Here is a 23813-nt window from a genome sequence, read left to right as displayed (position 1 = left end):
CCTTTAACTAAAAGGCTGTATTAGAAAAAATATTCAGACTTCTTCTAAAGAAAAATATTTTTTTTATTCTATTTACCTGTGCTTGCATTTGTGTATGGTATTTCTGGATCTGGAGATTTAGAGTTTCATTCTGTTTCAGCAGATCCTGGCAAAACATGAAAAACATTATAATCATTTAGAGTTCCTTTCACTTATATGTTAATCAGAACCAGTGGCGACTCTAGAAACAGTATATAGGGGGGGGCACACAAGATACCACAGTCAAACTGGGGGGGCATTAATAATTCCCACCATTAAATCATACCACTGAATAAATAATGGTGTGTGTGTTTCTGTGAGTGAATGTATGGGAAGTATGGTGTGTGCTTCTGCGAGTGAATGGAGATATGAAAGGCGTGTGAAGCCTTGACGTGGCATTACTACTCATGTAGGAAGTTAAATTATGGCACAAAAAGTACACATTTGCAAGAACTACACCCCTTGGTGCATCAAATGAGGGGCTGTATGTGTTTCTAGTACAAACCTGGAGTGCGCTAGACACAAATGAACATGTCGTTATGGTTAGAAAAAACAAATTTTCTAGTCAAAGCGACATATTCCATAATTATTTGTGCACTCAACTTTTGTCCTCAATACATGTAGCCCCTCATTTGAAGCTCCAAGGGGCGTAGTTTCTTAAAATGGATGATTTGTCTGAATGAGGGAGAACATGAGTTAATGTGTTTGTGTGTATCATAGATGTATAATTGTGGAAGGGCAAAGATGGCACTAGCAGGATGTTTGACCCTTGGGGACCGAGATGGCACAGGCCGGGTGTATATGGGACAAAGATGGCAAATCGTATGTGTGTTATCTGGGTGCTGGCCAGGTTCTATGTGGACAGTGTGTGTGCTTTGGGGTGTGCAACCTGTGATCTATGCCTGTAATTTAGGGGGTTTTAAATATACCTTTAATGCTGTTTTATGTGAATTCCAATTGATCTGTACCTGCAAAGCTGGGTTTCTGTGTTATTCTCTAGATCCATATCTGCTATGCTATGTTTCCATACATTATTTATGTATACCTGCAAATACAGGGTTTGTATGTCTTGTTAAGTTGATTAATACCTGCAATGCTGTTTCCATGTATTTATTTGATCTATATCTGCGATGCTACGTTTCATATATTATTATTGTATACCTGCAAATACAGGATTTGTATGTCTGATTCTATTTATTTGAGATATACCTTCAGTGCTGAGATCACAAGTGAATTTCAATTGATCTATACATGCAAAGCTGAGTTTGTGTGTTAATGTGTTGATCTATACCTGCTACCGGCAGCAGGGTCTAATATATATATATATATATATATATATATATATATATATATATATATATATATCGGCAGCAGGGGCTAATATTAATATATATGGGCAACTGGGGCTAATATTAATATATATGGGCAGCAGGGGCTAATATATATATATATATATATATCAGCAGCAGGATCAAATATTAGGCCCTGAAATCATTTAGTGCAAAAGTTAAGGTATTGTGTTTAAAGGATTTCAAGGATTAGTCGAAATACAGGCATCTAAGTAGCATGCCCCCATACCGCTTTATTATTATTAATAAAGTTGCGCGGTGACGTCATCGCGCGTGCCGTCACCGGCCGGATCGGGTGGCCCCGGTGACGCCCTTCAGACCTCCATCAAGGTAAGATGGTGCTAGCGACGGCATGGTGCCGTCGTTAGCACCTGACTGGGACTGCTAGCGACGTCGTTAGCAGTCAAGGGGACTGTCCTGGGTGGCTCCAAATTCGGCGGGGGGGGCAAGGAAGCGACGCCACTGATCAGAACTTCCTTTTTGACAAGAGAAACAGGAATTACAAATACATTTTGCTTTGTATGTTTCAGTGTCTATTGGAGTGCTTTAGTTGGTATGTCTCGTTTTCAGACACTTATTCTTGGGAACTACACATTTGTCTATCTATACCGACCATTTGTCTTCTGATGCCTCTTTTCTAGGAGCTCAGAATGTTTTGCGAGTATGATCGTGTTTGAGTTCTACAGCTTTGCCTATATAAACAGGTCAGGCCAAAAAGGATTTCTGGAATATCAAGACTGTCATAACATGCGTGATCCAAAGCGTAGAATCTCTGTCCCATTTGGTTCTTAGCAGCCGCCATGACTATTCAGCTATTGTATCACATGTATTATTTTTAATGATGACATAATTATGTAACTACGAGAGACGTTTGAAAAGTTTCCACACTTTTATATATTATATATGTTATATTAAAAAAAAGTGCAGAAACTTTTTGAACACCCCTCATGTATTACCAAGAGATTGTATTGAGGCTTTACCGTCTCCTCAACAAGAGACTAAAACAAAATAAGCTTTATTACTCTGGAATTTCAAATTAAATGTGAAAGTATGATGTTCTCAGGCACATTCCTACTTTTAAAAGCTTGGTGGCATACCCAAGGAGCCAAAATATTATGGAAACACTAATAACAGTATGACCTGGATGGAGCGGACATGCGCGGGCAGTAGTACCTGCATCTGTAGCTGAAGACTCTCCTGTTGCCCGGCTTCCATGAGCTGCCGGACTCTGTGCTCCAGCTGCTGGCTTGATACCATCGTGTCCGTAAGTTTACTGTGCAGGCTCTGAACTTCATTGTCCTTGGCGATCAGCTTCGCCTGCATTTCTGCAAACAGAACACATGTGAAAAACACAAGACAAAGCATTCCCTTTAACCCTTTCCTTATCACCACTGCATGGCCAAACGTTTATAAAAAAAGTCCATATTGAGACATTGGTGCACAAATACGATGTATTCAGCACAAAAGTTGCATTAGTATACTAACACATTTAAGGAGAAAACATTTTTTGTAGAGAATCTCATTTACGTCTCACGATCATTCTTAAACATATTTTAGACATGATTTATTTTCCCTAGGGAGATGGACAGAACTCGCATTCAAATGTGGCCCTCTATGAACTCCATAGAACAAGATGATCACAAGGTCAAGTGATTTATTCAAGGGGGAGGTTTGCAGGTTACCTTGCTGAGTTGCATCACATTCTGACAGTCTTTTCCTCAAATACGTCTCAACTTCCTCCACTCTCCTCTCAGCGTCTTGTATTTGGGCCTAAGATGGGACAATGGAGTTAAAATAGGCCAGTAAATAGAAACTTCAACATCAGAAGCCATGGAAAGTTTTGCGCTGAAGAGACACAGAAAAAACGACTTCACTCAGTAATACTTTACTAAACTATATGTGGCTAAATTTACCCGGAACCGTTACAACTTTGGGCCATTAGAATATGATTAATGTTGGCCGGGGCTAAAATTGCAGCTCTGGAGCAGAGACGATCCAGAGAACCCACACTAACACAATTTTAAGAACAAACATTTCCGTGCAAGGTTTGAAAGGTGGTCCGATCACAAGGGCAACCAGCGGAATGGACCTGCCGATCAGGCTGATCCACTGGATGATCTGGCGATAAGACCGCTTTGGATACTTTGCAGCCTCTATGTGTTGAGTAGGCGTGTGAATGAAATGAACTCATGTGTGAGTCACAGACGGCACCTTTAGCTGAGACACCAACTGCTCAGAGTTCTTCTTCTGCAATTCTTCCTGAGCCACCTTGTTGTTCTTCTCGGTCAGTTCATTCAGAAGCCTGGCATAGTCCTGGCGGAGTTTGTTCAGCTCAGTAGATTGCCTAAAAACACCATCATTTTATCATCGACATCCAGAAAACAGGTTGACATCCCTAGAACGAACAGCACTGGATTGCACTGATCCTCCTGACTAAGAATTTAATATCCCCCATGTTCGTACAGGCACTTGGCCCTCACGGACACATTTAGGATTAAATGCATATTTAGAAAGGCTATCACACGGGTATCACGCTAGCGGCTAGCATTTCTATACGACGTAAATAACCAACATGCCACGTATGAGTTTATCCACGTACTTGCTTTCCATTTGGTTGGTGGCAGAGCTGACTGCATCCCTCAAGATACCGTTCTCCTGTTTCAGATGAGCCAGCTGGCCCTCCAACTGCTCGCGGACCTGCTGAAACTGAGAGATATTCCATGTTAGTGATCTACACGTAAAGGAATAGTCAAAAAAGGGATAATGTTTTAATACCCTTACAGCAGAAGGCTTATAAACAGATGTAATTGAGTGATTGGACAAAATAGTCACTCTTTGGGATATATACACACAATCTATAGATATCTATCTATGTATATACACACATACAGTACATACACACATAGCAACATTTATGTAAAAATGCATCTTAAAGTGTGATATGAGCCTCTTCGTCTGCGGATTATTTATAAGCGAATAGCTGTACGCTCAGGTATGCTGGAGGATGTCTTTAAGCACCATCTGTTCTCTGTTTACGTTCTGTTTTGGTATTAAAAAGGAAGCCGAGCGACGAGCGAATCCCGACGCGCTATAAATGTAACATCTGCGTCCAGGGTTATTTAAAGCAGCAGTTCGGTCGGATAAGCAATCAATAAATAGAACTACAGGACGCTAGATTAAGCAACACAGAAAATAAGCATGCAACTGCATTCAACTGTTACAGTACTCCAAGGGCCTGTAGTGTGCCCTGTGCTGTACACATCCTGCAAAACTCACATACTATTACACAAAGCAGCCGCCGCCGCAACCTGCTTCCGGGGCACAAATAGAAAATAAATCAGGAGAATGTTCTAATAATGGAAAGACACTCCTGATCGCCGTAGCGATGGAGGAAATCGTTCAGCCATTAAAAGTAATGACTGTTTTGAAGTTAATTACTGCTGATCAAAGTGATTGTTCCTTAATTGACTTACAGGGGGAGAAGAAAGAAACAGACAGACAAAAGAAAGGAAAAACACTGAGTAATGTAGTCTGATGGCTGATTATGCTGTAGATTTTTTTTTTTTTAAGCGTACAGAATAATGGAGAACTACAGATAAGGCTATCGGCGATGCACCCACTGCACAGGGGCCACTCGACTTGCCTTTTAACCAGAAAAGGTTTACAGAAAAATCACTGCAGCCCAGCATTTATTTTTAATTACCGTATTTGCTCGATTATAAGACGAGGTTTTTTCCAGAGCAAATGCTCTGAAAAATACCCCTCGTCTTATAATCAGGGTCGTCTTATAATCAGACCTCAAATAGGTCTGATTATGAGACTAAGATCCAGATCCCCCGCAGCGATGCAGGGGACCTGGATCCTCCTGTGTTATGCCCCCCCAATTTACCGGTGCTTCTGAGTCCCCGGTGCTTAGACCGGGCTGCGCGTAGAGCTCTACACGCTTCCCGGACTAAGCACTGGGGACCCAGATGCAGGGGACCTGGATCCTCCTGTGTTATGCCCCCCCGAACTTACCGGTGCTTAGTCCAGGCTGCGTGTAGAGCTCTACGCGATACAATCGCGTAGAGCTCTACACGCTTCCCGGACTAAGCACTGGGGACTCAGAAGCACCGGTAAGTTGGAGGGGGGGGGGGCATAACACAGGAGGATGCAGGTCCCCTGCATCCTCCTGTGTTATGCCCCCCCCCCCTCCAACTTACCGGTGCTTCTGAGTCCCCGGTGCTTAGTCCGGGCAGCATGTAGAGCTCTACGCGATTCGCGTGGAGCTCTACATGCTGCCCGGACTAAGCACCGGGGGCTCAGATGCAGGGGACCTGGATCCTCCTGTGTTATGCGCCCCCACCAACTCAGAAGCACCGGTAAGTTTTGAGGAGGGAGGGGGAGTGTTAAATGGGGGTGTAAGGCATTTCTGGAGGCAGAGTGCCCTGTGAAAGGCCTTTTAACCCCTTTAATGCCACTCTGCTACCTGAAATGCCTTTTACCTCCCTATATGCCACTCTGCCCCATAATATGCCTTTTAACCCCCTAAATGCCAGAGTGGCATATAGGGGTATAAGGCATTTCTGGAGGCAGAGTGACACATATGGGGTCAAAAGGCATATCATGGGGCACAGTGGCATATAGAGGGTTAAAAGGCATATCATGGGGCACAGTGGCATATATGGGGTATAAGGGATTTCTGGGGCAGAGTGGCAAGCCTGGGGGCAGATGTGCATAACTGGGGGGGCAGGTTGAAAAAAAAAAAAAAGGAAATAACAAAATATTTTTCTCAATCATAGCTTTTATTAACAAACAATTGTTCACATAGTTTACATGAACTAACATTTACTGGTAAAACTTTTTTCCTATATGGTCGTCTTATATTCAGGCTTTTTCTTTTTTTTCATAAGTTAATATTCAGATTTTGGGGGGTCGTCTTATAATCAGGGTCGTCTTATAATCGAGCAAATACGGTATTATTAGAAACATCAAGCAAAGGATCCCTTTTTTTTTTTATATATAAAACTACTTAAACGGGAACGCTTATTGCTGCATCCTCCCAGAGACCATCAGTTTACTTACTAGTTAAAAGATTTGGAAGAGGGTTAACAATACTATTCTAAATATTATGGAGAACGCAGAGACTTTATTTATAATAAAGCAAACACGCTGCTTCCAAAATAAATAACATAATAAACTGTTTCCACGCTCCGTGTGTTTTGGAAGACAAAAAAACTCACAAATAAAAGTCTGTATTTGTCTGTGTGCCTTTGTAGGCATCATAAATAAGGAGTATTATGAAGCTGCTGGTTATACAGGTTGGTCCTATACCTTTATATATAGTCTGCCGTGTTTTAATCCCGTTTTACACGCTTATTACATTTCATTAATTGGCGCCAGCAGACTCCATAGAAGATAATTCTAATTCTTTAGGTTAGCTTAACATACATTCTAATCTTTCCTGAATTATTACAGGGAAACACAACATAAAATAATTCACCAGGAAGTCTATTCCAGGTATCTACTACAGTACTTCTCGCAATACTCCTCGGTCCTCTGCCTTCTAACTTGAATTTGCACACCCCAGTTCTGACCCGTTATTAAAAATGCTTCGATATTACACTTTATTCCCTTGACATTTTGAAATGTTCCTATCTTGTCTCCTCACGGCCATCACTCGTCCAGGCTGTGCATATATTAAGGTTCCCTGATATATAGGATAACGGGTGGCCCTTACTTTTAGCTTCATTTGTTGAGCCTCCTGGAAGCTGCCGTGCATTTTGCTCTGGAAGACACTGTGCTCTTTCTCCAGGGCAGTGATCCGTTCCCTCGCTTTTGCTTCCACAAGACCAGATTTCTGTTTTTCCACGCCGAGCTCCTTTAATAAAAATAAAGAATAAAAAATATACTTATTAGACGTATTGAACCAGCTAACAAATATACATAACATGCTGATGAGTGCGAGATTAAAGCACAGAGAAAATAAAACATTACGCCAGGTGAGAGAACACCCCCGGCACACAGCATCCTGGCAATAGAAACATTTTATTTAACCAATATCCACATCCAACACATGCCATTGATTCTCAATCTCACTGGTTCAGTGCGTCTATTTTTATGATCGTTATGCCCTGAAACCAGACCTTTATTGCTTTGGTGAGGGGCTGTCATACCAGTGAAATGAGAATTACAAATACATTCAAGAAAAACAAAGTTTTGCTGGGGCCATCCATTTCTTGGAAGCCAAATGGCCTTTGTAAGGATGGGAAGGGTTCCAAAACAAAAGCTCCAATACCACATTTTCAAAAACAATTTACTGAATAATTCTACTGCCGGCAATAAGAATTACGGGCAATATGTAGGTTTCCATTATATCAAATACGCATTGGCAAATAATTTAATCTTGATAAAAATTCTATATTTGTTATGAAGGACTATCACTGGCAGGTTTCCCCAGTAAGAAGAGCTACACAGGCCCTGTAAAAGGCATAATTCACTGGGTGAGAAGACTGAGGACTTCAGCCAAGCTCCTCCTGCAGCAGAAGCTCACTGGGGGTCAACCTTCTCCATTTCTCATCTATAGAGAAATCAAGGAGCTCAACTGTCCTGCAAACTCTTCGTCACTGTTAGTATAAAAAAAAAGACCGGTTAAATGGTGTTGATGTGGTGATGTGGCTTCGGCTGCAAAGTCTTGGAGATACCTGAGAGACATGCTTCAGTTGAGCCTTCAAGTTTGTCGCTTCTTCCCGAGCAGCAACAAGCAACTTTTCTTTCTCTTGTAATTGATGCTGTGCAGCAGAATCTCCTTTGGTGGCCTAGAAAATTTGTGATATTAAAAAAAAATTGAAAGTGTAAAGTTTATAGTGAAAAAAAATATTTAATTGATGCATGCTTCTGGCTGAGACGGAGTCAGCCATGCATGGTATGGGACTTGTGTCCATCATGATCTAAACCATGCCATAGGAGGAGAGGGAAACCCAGATAGGACAGCAGGACAATGCATTAATTTACAAATTTAAGGGCTTTTTCTCCAGTACCCGATTTACTGCAAATTTAATGCTGGATATTAAATATAATAATGCATTGATATCCCGTTTTAGTCACTCTTATTAACAATACCGTCTGACGCATGGATATAAAATACAGTCTGGCAAAAAGAACCGTTTAAAATTATTTGATTACTATATTTTTCCTTTCCAGTGACCCTGCCAATAAAAGTTAAAACAATAGACCAGCGGCTGACAAAACCAGAGAGCCTATTGTTAGTTAGACTTCCTACAAGGGCTGGTACCGGCTACCCTGTCTTTGGAGCCAAGTCAAGCGGCAGGGAAATGCACCCAGTACGGGGGCTCGAGTCTATTATCACACTCGGGAAACCCCCCACATTGTTGTGATCCTTCTTGAAGAAAAGGCTTCAAAATTTCCACCTTACCAAAACACTATGGAGAAACATCACATTCCAAGAGCATACGGCGATGAAAGCAAGAGGTTTGTGGGTAGAAATACAGCAGATGTTGTAGTACATATCAACACGACAACCACAAAACACCAACAAGGTTTTACTCTCTAATGTCTCAGCACACATATTTGGCTTCCGGTTAAGCACACACAGTTGAAGAAGCTAATCTACTAGTTTTAGGGAAGGGTAATAGCAAATACTTGCAGGTACCACCCGATGGATATGTCATACAATCCTTAAAAGCTGCGTGGATGTAGTCAGCTTCACCATAACCATGCCAAACACGCCAGTATCAGCCATACAAAACATGGAATTGTATTTAGGACAAATTCTTCAACCTACTACTCACATGGAGAGGTAGAACATCCAAATCAGCCTTCTAGTCCTCCCCATAAAATTACAGGTCTACCACTACAGCTGTAATCTGTAAAACTGGACTATTACAAAAATTTCTGCCCAGCCTTTAGTAAAAAGTTTTGAATGATCACAAGACGTGGCTGCTGCCGAGGACAGCTCACCTTGTGTATAATGTCCTGCACAGCCTTTGATTTCTCCTTCAGCATCTCCACCACAGACAACGCTTCAGCTTCATTTAGGATCATGCTCCTTAAAGCCAGCAAGAAATCCTTAAACTTCACCTCCGCATTTTCTACAGATTGGAACAAGTGATAGTTACAAAACGGTAACCATTATAACGTCGTATCATAATAAGGAAGTCAGCATATATTTCGCTGTTCAACCAGACATATTTACCACACGCCCTCGGGCACAAAATCTACTGCCATGTGGGACACTAAGCGTTGATGACTGCATAGCGCAACTATCTATTACCATCCATCTATTACCATAGGATCACGTGGCAAGACCCAATATTCCAATATATCTCATAAGGTAAGATCAATTTATAATCTTACCTTATGAGATATATCTAAGTTGGGTCCAAACGGGAGAGCAGCTACTTACCTTTATCTGTAACCGTCTTCATTTTCTTGCTCACTTTTGGAGGAGCGTTGGACACCTCTGTTTTTTCCAAGGCGACGACATCCTTCCTTTCCACTTTCTTCTCCGCCACGTTCAGGTCTACGTTGTCCATCAGCGGGATGTAAGTAGTTGGCTGAATTAACGGCTCGTCCACTAATGCAGAAACTAAATAATAAAGTGTTTAAATGGAAATTCTGTTATTCTGAACATGCTGTTACTCATAATTGAATGTCAAACCTTGACAAGTTAATTCAGAGAAAACAATGTAAACATGGGAAACATCAGGACTGGAAATGGACTTATAAGTTCTGCCGCCATTTGCCACAGACACAGCTTCCATTAAGTTGCCACAAGTGGCGTAAGAAAAGCTAAAGGCTACGACAGATCCGCTTTATATCTTCTGTGATGAGTTCTCAGCAGGGTAAAAACTTTCTTATAAATGATTCAGCGCTTTAAGAGTGCCTCTGCTGCACGCAAGGGGCTTATGTTACAAGTTCACCATGCCAGATATCTGCACAAACAACCATGTGAGCCACTGTAAATAAACGGGAAGAGCGCACACAGGTGGTTATATGACTGCTAACCCCTGCCCTGTATCTTTCCTAAACCATAGGTACAATCATTTTTTATTGAAGGCTTAAAATTATCCCCTTCAACTTCCAACACCACGTATCCAACTCCCATTGTCACTAAATACATACCATTTTCCACTTTTTGTTTCTTTGCCGTGGTTTTCTTCCTTCCGCTCGCACTTTCTTGCGGCTTCCCTTCCATTGGTGAAACGGGAGCCTCCTGTTTCTTAATCGAGGGGACGACCTGCTCGTTCTTGGTTTCCGGATTAACAGGGGAGTCTTCTGTTTGCAGAAGAAAACACAGTTAATACAGAGACACAGAGCCGACCCCCATGCCTTTTGCAGATTCAGAGCTAACATTCAGTCTGGTTCCCCTATCTCATCATTCTGGTAAGAGAGGATATCCACGTGGGCGGTTGGCACAGAGAGGGTATTCCATGGGTTTACGGGTAAATGTTGACTTTCTAAATGCCTTGACTTGCATACGTGTCTGATCAGATATGTATAATCCTTTCCATGGACATGTGTTACTTATATCCTCATCCGCTGCCCCATTATGCCAATCACTTCATTGGCTCCCCATATCCTCCAGAATCAAATTTAAACTTCTGACCTTGACCTATAGAGCCCTCAACAACTCTGCACCCCCTTACATCTTCACTCCTCTCACAACCTGCGGCTTTCTCCTACCATTACCTCTTCCCGCTCCTGTATTCAGGATTTCAACCATTCAAAACCTCTCTGAAAACCCACCTGTTCAGGGAAGCGTACAACATTCCTTCCCATCACTCCCAGCCATCATAATCAAGCCACCTGAACAATCAACAGCTTCATCGCAACCAGATCAACTCATCCCCATCCAAGCCGTCCTCTCCTATTGTCTCACTCCCCTCAACCACAGACTAGATTGTAAGCTCGCAAGAGTAGGGCCCTCTTCTCCTTTGCGCCAGTTTGTTATTGTATGTGTTACCGTATGTGAAATTGTTCTACTGACTGTAACAGCGCTGCGGAATCTGCCGGCCCTTTATAAATAAACGTAATATAAACGGAGTACAGTTATTAAGTTTAGGTTGGGGGTTCCATAGGATCTCATTAACAGGTTCTTGTTATGTTCTCTGCCTTCTCAGGGGAGACATATGTATTTGCTGCTGGAGCCGCTTTTGCATGACATACTAAAAATAAAAATAAAAAAAGCATTCTGTTCTAGAAAAAGTTACTACAACAGGTTTTCCAAGAGGCTTTATTGTCCCTTTAAACAGGTACCATCTCATCATGTAGCATAACTCCATTTAATTAAGATGCCTGTAGCTTGTGTTTCTCGTTTGGCAGTATCATTCTTGGCTTAAAACCTCAACCCCATAGAAGATGAGCTCTGTGGCAGAATCTGGTCCCAAAGTTTGCTTCCGCCTCCTCATACCCCCCGCTTATTGGTCACTTCCAAAAAGGACCTATTTAACTATGCTTTATACATGGCCATCGCGTGTATCTATCTATATATCTATTACATACATATACGCATATATACACACACACACACACACACACACAGACACCATTGCCTAGGTATAATGTATAGTACTGAAGAATGTAGAATTTAACATAGTAACATAGTTCATAAGGTTGAAAAAAGACCAAAGTCCATCAAGTTCAACCTATATACATATTGTGTCCCTACTGTGTTGATCCAGAGGAAGGCAAAAAACCCTTATGAAGCAGATGCCAATTGCCCCATACCAGGGGGAAAATTCCTTCCCGACTCCAAATATGGCAATCAGAATAAATCCCTGGATCAACGTTCTGTCCCTATTAATCTAATATCCATAACTTGTAATATTATTGCTTTCAAGAAACACGTCCAGGCTCCTTTTGAACTCTTTTATTGAGTTTACCATCACCACTTCCTCTGGCAGAGAGTTCCATAATCTCACCGCTCTTACTGTAAAGAACCCCCGTCTGTGCTGGTGTAGAAACCTTCTTTCCTCCAGCCGTAGAGGATGTCCCCTTGTTATAGATACAGTCCTGGGTATAAATAGGTCCTGGGAGTGATCTCTGTACTGTCCCCTTATATATTTATACATAGTTATTAAGTCCCCCCTAAGCCGTCTTTTTTCCAAACTAAATAACCCCAATTCTGATAATCTTTCTGGGTACTGTAGTCCTCCCATTCCCCTTATTACTCTGGTTGCCCGTCTTTGAACCCTCTCCAGCTCCACTATATCTTTCTTGTACACTGGTGCCCAGTACTGTACACAGTATTCCATGTGTGGTCTGACTAGTGACTTGTACAGGGGTAGAATTATTTCCTTGTCGTGGGCATCTATGCCCCTTTTGATGCACCCCATGATTTTATTTGCCTTAGCAGCAGCTGCCTGACACTGGTCGCTACAGGTAAATTTACTGTTAACTAAAACTCCTAAGTCCTTTTCCATGTCAGTCGTCCCCAGTGTTTTCCCATTTAATACATATTCCCAGCCTGGATTTTTCTTCCCCATGTGCATAACCTTACATTTATCTGTGTTGAACCTCATCTGCCACATCCCAGCCCAAGCCTCCAACCTATGCAGATCCATTTGTAATCGTGCGCTGTCCTCTATTGTGTTAACCACGTTACAGAGCTTAGTATCGTCTGCAAAGATTGATACTTTACTATGCAATCCCTCTACAAGGTCATTAATAAATATATTAAAAAGAATAGGACCTAAAACTGACCCCTGTGGTACCCCACTAGCAACAGTCACCCACTCAGAGTATGTACCATTAATAACCACCCTCTGTTTCCTATCACTGAGCCAGTTACTTACCCACATACACACATTCTCCCCCAGCCCAAGCATTCTCATTTTATGTACGAGCCTTTTATGTGGCACCGTATCAAATGCTTTGGAAAAATCAAGATATACGACATCCAGCGATTCACCCCGATCCAGTCTTGAGCTCACCTCCTCATAAAAGCTGATCAGGTTAGTTTGACAGGACCGATCCCTTGTAAACCCATGCTGATATGGAGTCATACACTTATTTTCATTGAGATACTCCAAAATAGCATCTCTTAGGAAACCCTCAAACAGTTTACACACAACAGAAGTTAAACTAACAGGCCTATAATTCCCCGGGTCACTTTTTGTCCCCTTTTTGAATATTGGCACAACATTTGCTATGCGCCAGTCCTGGGGAACAGTACCCCGGCACGGTATTCATTCTTCTATCATGAAGAGAGGAACACACTCCAACTAAAAGATATCTTACGACAGATGGCTCTCACAAACCTGTCAGGGACATTTGTTCATATTTTACCATTTTCATGTATTATTTGTATATAATGTGATCTTGCTAACAGGTCTCCATGCCAAAGATTCCAGCAAAGCCTTTGGAAGCCGGTCCGTTCCAGCATTTAAACATCAGAATTCCTGCTCAACAAAGTCTGGACGTATTTATTGCCCAGGCATGCGACGGCTCGTCTTGTCTTAATAAATGAAATGCTCTAACGAGCTGTAAATCTTAAGACGGGGCACTAGCATCCTAAATCATTATGATTCACGTTCTGTCACTTAGTGGCAGGAAACACGTTATTGTAACGTTAGTAGATTTGTTTTTCGTATTTGCGGATACCACAAGCGGAAATCTTTATCATGCTCTTTAGGCATTAAAGATGAACCACACGAGCCTCGTTATAAACCGGCTTAAAAGGGGAACTTTAGTGGAGTTAGTGTAATTACGTGGATTTATTAACACTACCTATATAATTGGTGCTTTTGATTGACAATCAGCAGGACTGGTTAGGAGATGTTTAAAAGAACTGTACTTTATGGAATCAGACAGGTGGCAGACTGTGGCAAGGCCAGCATTATCCAATTCATTTCCGGTCTTGAAATTGTCCTCAAAGGCTGTCTGAACCATGTCGGCAACAGAGCAGGGCAGAGATAACATGATGGTAAAAAAAAAATAGTGACTACGTAGACGTTACCTGATGGTGTTTACAGATTTAAAAAAAATGTAGTTATTTATAAATACGCTGCTTATATTCGATATAATTGTGAGACGCCGGGATTTGGGGATTAATCTTCTTTGCACCTCGGTTATCAGAGATCATTGGCACATTCTAGGTTTTGACGCACAGATTGTTTGACTTAAAGCCTTAGATGTTTTTATTGAATTCAGTGGAATACAGAGCTACTTCAGCATGTCCGAAGAGTTACTTCCAAATCAGATCTGTATATGACCAAAGATATTATACTACAGGCTGCACACCAGATTTAAAGGTTGCTTTACACTCGAGGCGCCCGGGAAGCCACTAAAGCCAGCACGGCTTTGTGCTCCTCTATTTCGAAAGCCGTCAGAATCAGAGCTGCTCTAGCGGTGAAATTACGCTTCCGTAACCCACAGCCCACTCCACGCTTAAACCGCGTCCCAAAGGAAACGTCTTCGGTAAACAAACCAACCTCAAGCCCTCACTAAAAATAGTCTTGTCAACAGGGGCCGAGGGAACATAGTTTCAAAAATATTTTAAGATACTACCATATAGTGCAAAGGAAATGGCAATTTAGGAAAGATATGTTTCTTTACTTGTTAGAATGTGAACTTCAGGGAACCCCGGGTCTCCAAGCAAAGCCTCCAGTATCACTTCCCCGATTATAGAACGGCTTTCAGTTCCAGTTCTCAGTCTTAAACAATATGGGGAAATATTTCTACGGGCTTAACCCATTCAGTGCCATGCAGGGATGTAAAAGACAGACATGCAAAATGGCACTCAATGTGTTAACAAGAACGTGAAAGGCTGTGAAACACAACCCAGTCTGTAATACAGCAACACACTCACCGATCGACACTGGGCTCATAATATTTAGGTAACATAAGACACAAGTGTGAACAAATGCACAAAAAAGATCAAATGTATTAGTATTGCGCGCTCTCTCTCTCTCTCTCTTGCCGGACCTGCAAGTCGTCGCTAGCCATGCCACCTTCTACCTGGGCCTGCAGCTCCCTACTGACCGTCTACCTTAAAGACCTACATTGGGCATAATCCTGGAGAAGTGAAACAGGACAGGCCAAACACACACACACACACACACACACACGGAGTGTAAAAATGGAAAACATTTACAAATTCAACTGTAGTTGTTCCGCGCATTAAATCTAGCTGTTTAAGTATGATAGCTAAAGATTAGAAAGACGGTCATTCAGACTGTTCTACAAACCATCCAAACTAACCAGTATCCACAGTTGGGCAGCCAAGTGGTTCTTTATGGAAATCCATGGGGAATAGAAACCCAGAAACCACAAGGCTGCGTTTAAGCCCTTCATGAGTTCCAACTTTATAAAAGGTATAGCAGTGTACCGCATTAACCAAGAAAGAGGAAGCAAGTTTGGGAAAGATAATACCTTTATCGGTTAACAGACGTATACTGGATTATATGCCTAAAGAAGAGACCTAAATGGATTGCAGGCTTTCCAGACTATCAGGGTCTTTTCTTCAGGCATATTATACCCAAATAAGAGACGTAGCCAGCCTCAAAGGATTGCAATCCAATATTCATCATTTAGCCAATAAGGTATGACTTAACAAATTAAACAAATCCTTTAAGAATACCTCTTCCATTTTTCTGTTTCTTTGATCCTTGCTTCTTCTTGGATCCAGACACATCAAGAGGTGGTGTTGGTTGCTTTGCAACGGGAACGGTTTCAGCCTTCTTGGGAGGAAATTTGGTGCCATTGACCTCTTTCCCAATGGGTTCCTCGGCCGTAGACTTTGACTGCTTCTTGTCTTTCTTCTTGCGTTCCCTGAGGTTTGCAAGCGAATCAACTGCAACAGGTGTAGGAACTACATGCTCTTCCTCATTAGACAGGGCATCTCCTAAAACAAACTCACGAATTGCAGTTTCGGAGTCCGATTCGTGAAGATTGCCGTTCTGAGACTCCTTTTTCTTATTCTTTTTTTTCTCGGTTTTCCTTTTGTCTACTTTAGCCAGAGGAAGCCTCTGGTCTTTTTTCTGCTTAGCAAGGACTTCATCATAGGAGGTCTCTTTCATAAAGAGCCAGAAGAAAAGGAAGATGGCTGTAATGACCACCGATGGTACTAGGATAATGAAATATGTTGATTCATAAAACTCCATTGTGCTTTGTTAACGCTAATCTTTTACGTTCCTACAAAGAAAAAGAGAAAGAAAAATAAGTTAGTGTCAAACTAAAATTTCTGTTTCCATATAATTTTTTTTAACTACCTATCCATTGCTTCTTAAATTCAATGGACTTGTTCAAAAAGGCATCAATTTGAAAACTGAAATTTCAGCAAATGATTTATATGCAAAATCCTCTCTTACATAAAAAAAAAAAAAAACAACTCTACGCTATGATAAAGAAGAAGAAATGCTTTGTCTAGACCTATTTCTAGGTGAAAATTAGCTTTTTAAGTGATACCACAACATTTTAAATAACAGTCTCCAAAAAAATTGCATCACCTGTGACTTGGACATTAAAGTCCCGGATTAACAAACTTTTTTTTAATTACAGAATATAAAGTTGCTTTACGAATTGTTTCTCCTCCCTACAGGACGTTTTATGTTGTCAAGACAAAAACCCGGAGAATCGGCAGCCAAGATCCAGAAATCCTTTGCATGTAAAAGCTTGAGTGGGAGGCTCATGAGATGATTTATCTGGATGACTGTCCACTCGGACATGAGTGCATGGCTAAATGGTCTTGTTATGAGGCCTAATTAAATGCCTAGACATGCTTGTGCGATCCCTTTCATGATTAACAGAACTACAGTTTGCACCAGCAGAGCTCAGGGGCAGAGAAAGCTGAACATAAATGAAGCAAATGACTGGTGGCCAAGCAACTTATCAAGGAAGGAAGGCACACAAAGCCATGAAACAACCACTGTGTTCCACATCACACCCAAGGCCATCTTATATCTAAAAAAAAATGCCTGGACATTTTGGTCGATGTGTTAGAATGTCCTATTTTTATTACTCCTGAAGAAAAGGGCCAAACGCTGCTCGCGTTACGAAGAACAAGGAAAAGCATCTTCCTGATTTACATCAAATGCACCCAGACAAGTGCTGATGTGCAAACACGGGCTGATTTAGCTAAGCCGATTTAAATCGGATAAGTTTAATCAGAACGTGGAACTCTGCAACGAAGTTCATGAACTTTGCGGTCAACATTCCTGCGGGGAATACGATATGAAAACTGACAATAGCAAAAGGACAGATTTGATTGAGCGGATAACGATTGTTCACTAAGGGGGATTTTTGGGCTTTAACCTTCTTACTTGTTAGGAGAGATACGATCGTCACTATTAAGTAAATGGTAGTTAAGTGGAATATAGCAATAAGCCTGTCGAGTGCCAGTAACACAAATGTAAAAATCTCCATAGCAGCAAGGAAACAAACAAAAAATAATTATATATCACGTCAAGTTATTTAACACATTTCAGGTCAGACCCAAAAAAGCATTAGCCCACAGGGTACAGCTCGTCCAAGTAGAATATTAGAAGCAACCCAAATTATAGGGGTGGTCGGGAGTCATTCTATAGTAAGAAAACACAATTATTATTTGTTTTAATGGTGGGTTGTTAGAGGTATTATCCCCGGTATGTAGTATAAAGGCACTATCCTCCCTCTAGCCTCACTAGCCAGTCTCTGCTTTCAAAAACAAGAAAAGCACGCTGGAGAAAGCCAACAAGCTGCAACTCAGCCATAACAAAGTTCTTTTGCTCTTCAGTTGATTACCCTGATCCAATCAGACTATTTGCTGAACACCATAATCTCCACATTCCAAATGCCCTCTAGGTAAATACTTTCCATTCCAGACACGCTGCTGCTGCTTCTGCCGTCGTATCGCTCTTGGAGTTTAAAGCTGCAGTTCTTTTTACAAGCATGCTTAACCCAACGTTACGAGTAGAAAAACACAATTTTGGGTAAAGTTGCTTCTTTTTTTTACCCAATAATCTCAGCTGGTATTAGACAATTCCCCAAATACTTTGTTGTCCGTGCTTTGAAAATGTTTAACCCTTTCCGCGACATGCTCACATCTATAGCTCTGTACTTTTAAACATATGCAAAGCTGTTTACAGATCAAAAGTGTACCCAATGGGGGAAGTCAGAGTGCTTTTACCTGGACAGCACTGGAGACTAACTAAGCGCTTCTTCATATACCTGGCTGCGGATACCAAGATTATGGAACGTAAGCTTCATTGTCAAGAACCAGATCATACCTTCCGGCAACCTGCATTCATTACATTTTCTGAGACACACATGTCACGTGCCGGTATGAGACATGCATACTACGTACACAATCAAGTAGCCGATATCCAGTTCAACGCACAGCACTTCAACTCAATGGGCAGCTTCGGACCCTTCAACGTCTTGAAATGGCTGGAAGACCCAACTATGTAATGGTACATACACCATGTAACCAACTTCTCATATGTTCTTAGGCTCAAGATGATTATGCCTCTATATCAAGGAGATCTTGGCCCTATTGTTCAGTTGCCGATTGTTTTTGATTGGATCAGACAGCCTCTGTAAGGGCAAGACCTGGAAATTGGATGATGTTGGCATTGCCCCATCAACTATGGTCCTCAGGTCGTGAACTTTTCAACTAAATATCTCCAAAAAAATTACACCGACAAAAAGATTTTGTTTAGTAAGAGAGTTCTGACTTCTGCTCAAGCCCGACAATAACATTTTCAAGAGTTTAATGAGCAAAGCCAGCTTTGTCACAGGGAGCTATTAGGAGCGGTGATTTTTCTGTGACCCATCAAAAATGAGATTAGAATTCAAATAAAAGACTTTGTAGCTTGGAAGGATTTAGTGACTATTTTGGAAACGCACAAAGAAATTTCATCAGACGCAACAGCAAAGTCATTTAGAGGAGATCATTCTTAGAAACCTTACCGCTGACGTCAAATATAGTTTCACGCCACTAACAGACATGGGCTTCCCAGATTACATGTGCGGAGCTACTGGTAATGTGCTAAAGGCAGGACACGATGACCATGGAAATATGCTAGAAATAACAAATTATATGTTTAGCCACATAAAAGTAAAGACCTGATACAAATGAACTTTAACGCACATTATAGTTGTGTGGTCCCTTTAAATTTACACGGTGTCCCCTTGAAAATGCCAACAGTAAAACAGAGCCCTCCGGCTGGCGTTAGAAACCATTCTCTCATCATTTACCAGCCAAGAGCCGGGGGAAGCACCTCGGGCTTCATACTACCTGGTCATCAAGGCCAGGAGGACCAAGACTCTCTAACGGCTGCTCAAAGACACAGAATCCTAGCACAGATGCAAAAGCAGGGACATTTATAAGGGGCTATGTTCCCTTCCCATTCCTTATGGCCATTGGTTACTTAACTTTTTTTATATGATAAAACAGGGCTCGACAAATCCGAGGCGCCAGGTCGCCATGGCGACTCAGAATTTTGTCCTGGCGCCTAGGAGTTTGTCAGCCTCTTACATCCACAAAAAAATGCCCAGGAGACAGCGCTGCCACTCAGAGCCCGACCCCGAGCCTGAGATCACTCCCACAGAGTGATCCTGTAGGCTGAAACCGCGATTGCAGGAAAACCTGCAATAGCGTTTTCAGCTGCCACAGGCAGCTTCAGGAAAGGGGGTTCAGTGTTGATTGGGTCCCCTCACAAGTGTGGGGACCTGACACAACATCCCCCTGCTGCCTGATCGCTCCATGAGAGCTACAGGGCAGCGTTAACCCCTTCAAAAACCCCGGCATTTTAGGGGTTAATTCACGTTTTGTACGGGGCTCTGCTGCTGGTGGTCTCAGCAACAGCAAAAATGAGCCCCCCCACAAGCCCTTTGATGGCATGGAAGCCTACAGCAGTCATCAGAGACTCCCCCCTGCAATGGCTGGTCTATAGACCAGCAATTGCGTCCCAGCTGCCAGAGGCAGCTTCAGGGACAGGGGGAGAGGGTTCTTCGGTCTCCACATGAGTGTGGGGACCTGACACAACACCCCCTTGCTGCCTGATCGCTCCATGAGAGTGACAGTGCAGCGTTAACCCCTTCAATGCTGCGATCGTGGCATTTAGGGGTTAATTCCCATTTTGTAAGGGGCTCTGCTGCTGGTGGTCTGCCTGGAAGCCCAGGCAGACCAGCAACAGCAAAAACGAGCCCCCACAAGCCCTTTCATGATTCCTATAGGCATGGAAGCCTACAGCAGTCATCAGACTACCCCCCCCTGCAATGGCTGGTCTATAGACCAGCAATTGCTTCCCAGCTGCCAGAGGCAGCTTCAGGGACAGGGGGACAGCCCCAACACCCCCCTGCTGCCTGATCGCTCCATGAGAGCGACAGTGCAGCGTTAACCCCGTGTTTTCCACAATTGTGTATAACACATTCATGGCATTGCAGGGGTTAAATATCAGTCAATGCTGTGCTCCAATGGAACATCAGCATTGAAAGCGTTAAAAAATATATATATATATCAAAAAAAATATTAAAAAAACAACAAAAAACAGCACTGACCTGAAAGTCCAGGGTGCTTCCAGGTCAAATGCTGTGAGTTTAGTAAGTGGGCTGATGATGATCAGATCACTCCTAACCAACTGTTAGTTTAAAAAAAAATCCTGGCTCCTAACTTTTTTAGCCTAGATTCACAACAAATTTGTCAAGCCCTGTGACGAAAATTAATGTTTTGTGTGTGTGTATATATATATATATATATATATATATATATATATATATATATATATATATATATATATATAGTTGTTTTTTTTGTTTTTTTTTAACAAAACCTGAAGACATTACACATAAGAGGTCCGGCCTAATAACTGGGCATTTAACATAACTGAATAAATGGAAACTAATCAGTGTTAATTGTTTCATAGATAAAGTTATAAACAAAGCATCTCCAGGATGTTAAGATCTAACAAAACATTATGCAATGAGTTCCCAGTCCAAACTCTTTCTTCTCATCTAGAAAGAAGACTCAGTAGGGAGGAATAAGTATGTAGATAATGACAGCAGGATGTTAACTCTCCTTATAGTAGACACTTTAGGTGGGTTATTAATAGTCATGCTGCTTATTTTAATCTGTAAAAAAAAATCACAGTACATGGGACTAAAAGCAGATCAGGTCAAATCCTACATTTAAGAGCATATTCACGCCAACAGGTTTTCGGTATATTTAGGAGTTACGGTTATAGTTGTAAAGAGATGCCCTGAAATACCCATTTCTGCTCAGCTTCATGTATCTCCTTATCAGGTTTGTTATAATTAGTCATGTTAAGCCAGAATTAGAGCGTTCAGCAGCTCACCTCCCCGGTCAATTCAGTCATCAGGAGTGACCCGCGCAGAATACACCAACGAAGGAACGCAATTTTCCCCAGATAAATGCTCCAAATGTGCCTGTTTCCAGCTAGCCAACCTACACATGTGGCTAGAAAACCATTGGGGGTTTTTTTGGGGGGGGGGGGGCGCAAAAGGCACTGGTCCACATTTAACAATTTAAGTCTTGCCTGGTATACGGGACCCCAAATGGGACCAAGCACAGATTATTTACTTAAAATATAAGCACATAGAAAAGGTATATATTATATACATATTATATACACACACACACACGCAGCAAAGGGAGAAAGTCCCAGCCATCATGAATTACATTAAACTGTATCGTATTGACATCTAGGTGTTACGGACTAGACGATAAATGGAATAATGATCAGATGAGCAGCCGCAGGTTTCTGCACGCCTGGCCCTTCCCTTTAAATACCTTCCAACAAGGCTTAGCTCGCAGATTACTGCGCCAGGTAGTGCGGACTCTCGCTACGCTGCACATTCCTTACTCCGCTTCGAGGCAATTACGTTCCAAGTGAAGGTTAAAGATGACTCAACGCCTTACCCGGCCATTCAAAATATTTACGTGGCCCCGACTGAGCATTTACAGAACGAGCCCCGACTGAGCATTTAAAATGACAGTAATTCAGCATTGTCTGACTGGCAGGGAATCCTCGTAATTGAATGTGAAATATTTTACATAATATAATATATTTTACATAAAAGCACAGAGAAACAGGATCTCTGGTGGAGAATTCCCACCTCTATCGACTGGTAAGCGATTCCTTCATAAGGGAAAGTGACTTGCCAGCTATGACAAGGTAAAGTGATCAGTACCATGATACAGAAAAAGGGAGAAGCTGCAGCTTGTAACACGTCCCCCGACGATTCATCCCGCTGCCAATCAGGGGCAAGAAAGCACTTACACCGACATCAACAAAAGCACGAGCCATGCATGCCGGGTGGGTGTCGTTAGGACCTTCTCTGTGATGTTGTTCAAGCCGCTGCGGTCGGCAAGTACACCAAGTGACCCTGACTCACAGAATAACTGCAGGTGGGGAATACGGCACATGTGGGGGGGGGGGTCTCCAAATTCATCTATCATCCATTAAAGTGCAAATGATGGCTGGACTGTCTCTTTAAGAACCAGCATGGTGGTACAAAAATGATGTGTGTGACCAGGGCCAGCCCAAGACAAAATGCCGCCCGGGGGCGAAGTTTAAAATGCTGCCCCCCCATTAGCTACCCTTCCTCCCCCCCCCCCCGTACTTACATGCAACACTCATATTATTGCATTTATTCCAATTTTGTTACAGCGGCAAACAGAAAGGTTATGTTACTCTGAGCAGAAAGAGTCCAAACAATCATTGTCTGGTATTTATATATAATATATTGACACAAACTTCTGGTTCAAGAATGTCTTGAACTGTATAAATACAATGTTAAACAGGTCTCTTGAAAACAGTGGGCCAAAATGATTGATTTCCTAAGGCAGACTTCCGCATTCTAAGCAGATACAGAAACCGAAAAAAAAAAAAAAAAAAAAAAAAAAGATACCATACAGCTGAGGTCCAACTCACTAATACTTCACGAGAGACATAGTACACATTTTACTTTTTAGTCATATTTCAAAATCAGAGTAAAATGCATAGGCATCTTTTTTTAATTCATGATAAATTAAATCAGGCCATATTTCCCTGGTAGTATGCCTTTAAACAAAGGGGAGCAATGATAAGGATTACAGACATAACCCACATATATATTTTTATGTTCTAGAGGGCCACGTCCATTCCTTACTTATTTTTTATTTTTTGGCACTTACCGTATTGGCTCAAATATAGGCCACACTTTTTTTCCCCCACTTTAAGTCTTTAAAGTGGGGGTGCGGCCTATATTCGGGGTCTAGCGCCCGACATGCAGTCCCGGGCGCCGGGCAGGCAGCGGGGGTTAGGATAAAGATCCCCCGCAGCGGACCCGCATCCTACTCTCCGATACGCTCAGACAGCCTCCCCTGCCAGCACTTTCCACGGGAGGTTGTCCAAGCGCATCGTGCGGACGATCACCGGCTGCGGAGGTTGTTTGCCCGCATAGCCGCAGCCGGTGACCGTCCGCACGATGCGTTTTACCTCTGCCCCCAAGACTTACCAGAGC

General features: G+C 42.1%; 1 protein-coding gene across 1 annotated transcript in view; it reads right to left on the bottom strand.

Annotated features, from left to right (window-relative positions):
- The window catches only part of LOC149271733 (kinectin-like), a 41462-nt gene extending 24991 nt beyond the window's left edge, over positions 1-16471 (bottom strand). The window contains exons 1-11 of the mRNA XM_089507163.1: positions 15949-16471; positions 10491-10643; positions 9772-9954; positions 9327-9457; positions 8051-8164; positions 7087-7227; positions 3967-4073; positions 3579-3711; positions 3050-3137; positions 2541-2692; positions 77-145 (exon numbers count right to left, since the gene is read on the bottom strand). Of these exons, the coding sequence (XP_089363289.1) occupies positions 77-145; positions 2541-2692; positions 3050-3137; positions 3579-3711; positions 3967-4073; positions 7087-7227; positions 8051-8164; positions 9327-9457; positions 9772-9954; positions 10491-10643; positions 15949-16471 (1794 nt within the window). The remainder of the gene's footprint in view (positions 1-76; positions 146-2540; positions 2693-3049; positions 3138-3578; positions 3712-3966; positions 4074-7086; positions 7228-8050; positions 8165-9326; positions 9458-9771; positions 9955-10490; positions 10644-15948) is intronic.
- Between the last annotated feature and the right edge of the window lie 7342 nt (positions 16472-23813).

Source organism: Sceloporus occidentalis, unplaced genomic scaffold (genome assembly GCF_023333645.1).
Source record: "Sceloporus occidentalis isolate IW3139 unplaced genomic scaffold, rSceOcc1.0.p SCAF_466, whole genome shotgun sequence".
NCBI classification, from domain to species: Eukaryota; Metazoa; Chordata; class Lepidosauria; order Squamata; family Phrynosomatidae; genus Sceloporus; species Sceloporus occidentalis.
This window is presented reverse-complemented; position numbering and strand designations above follow the sequence as displayed.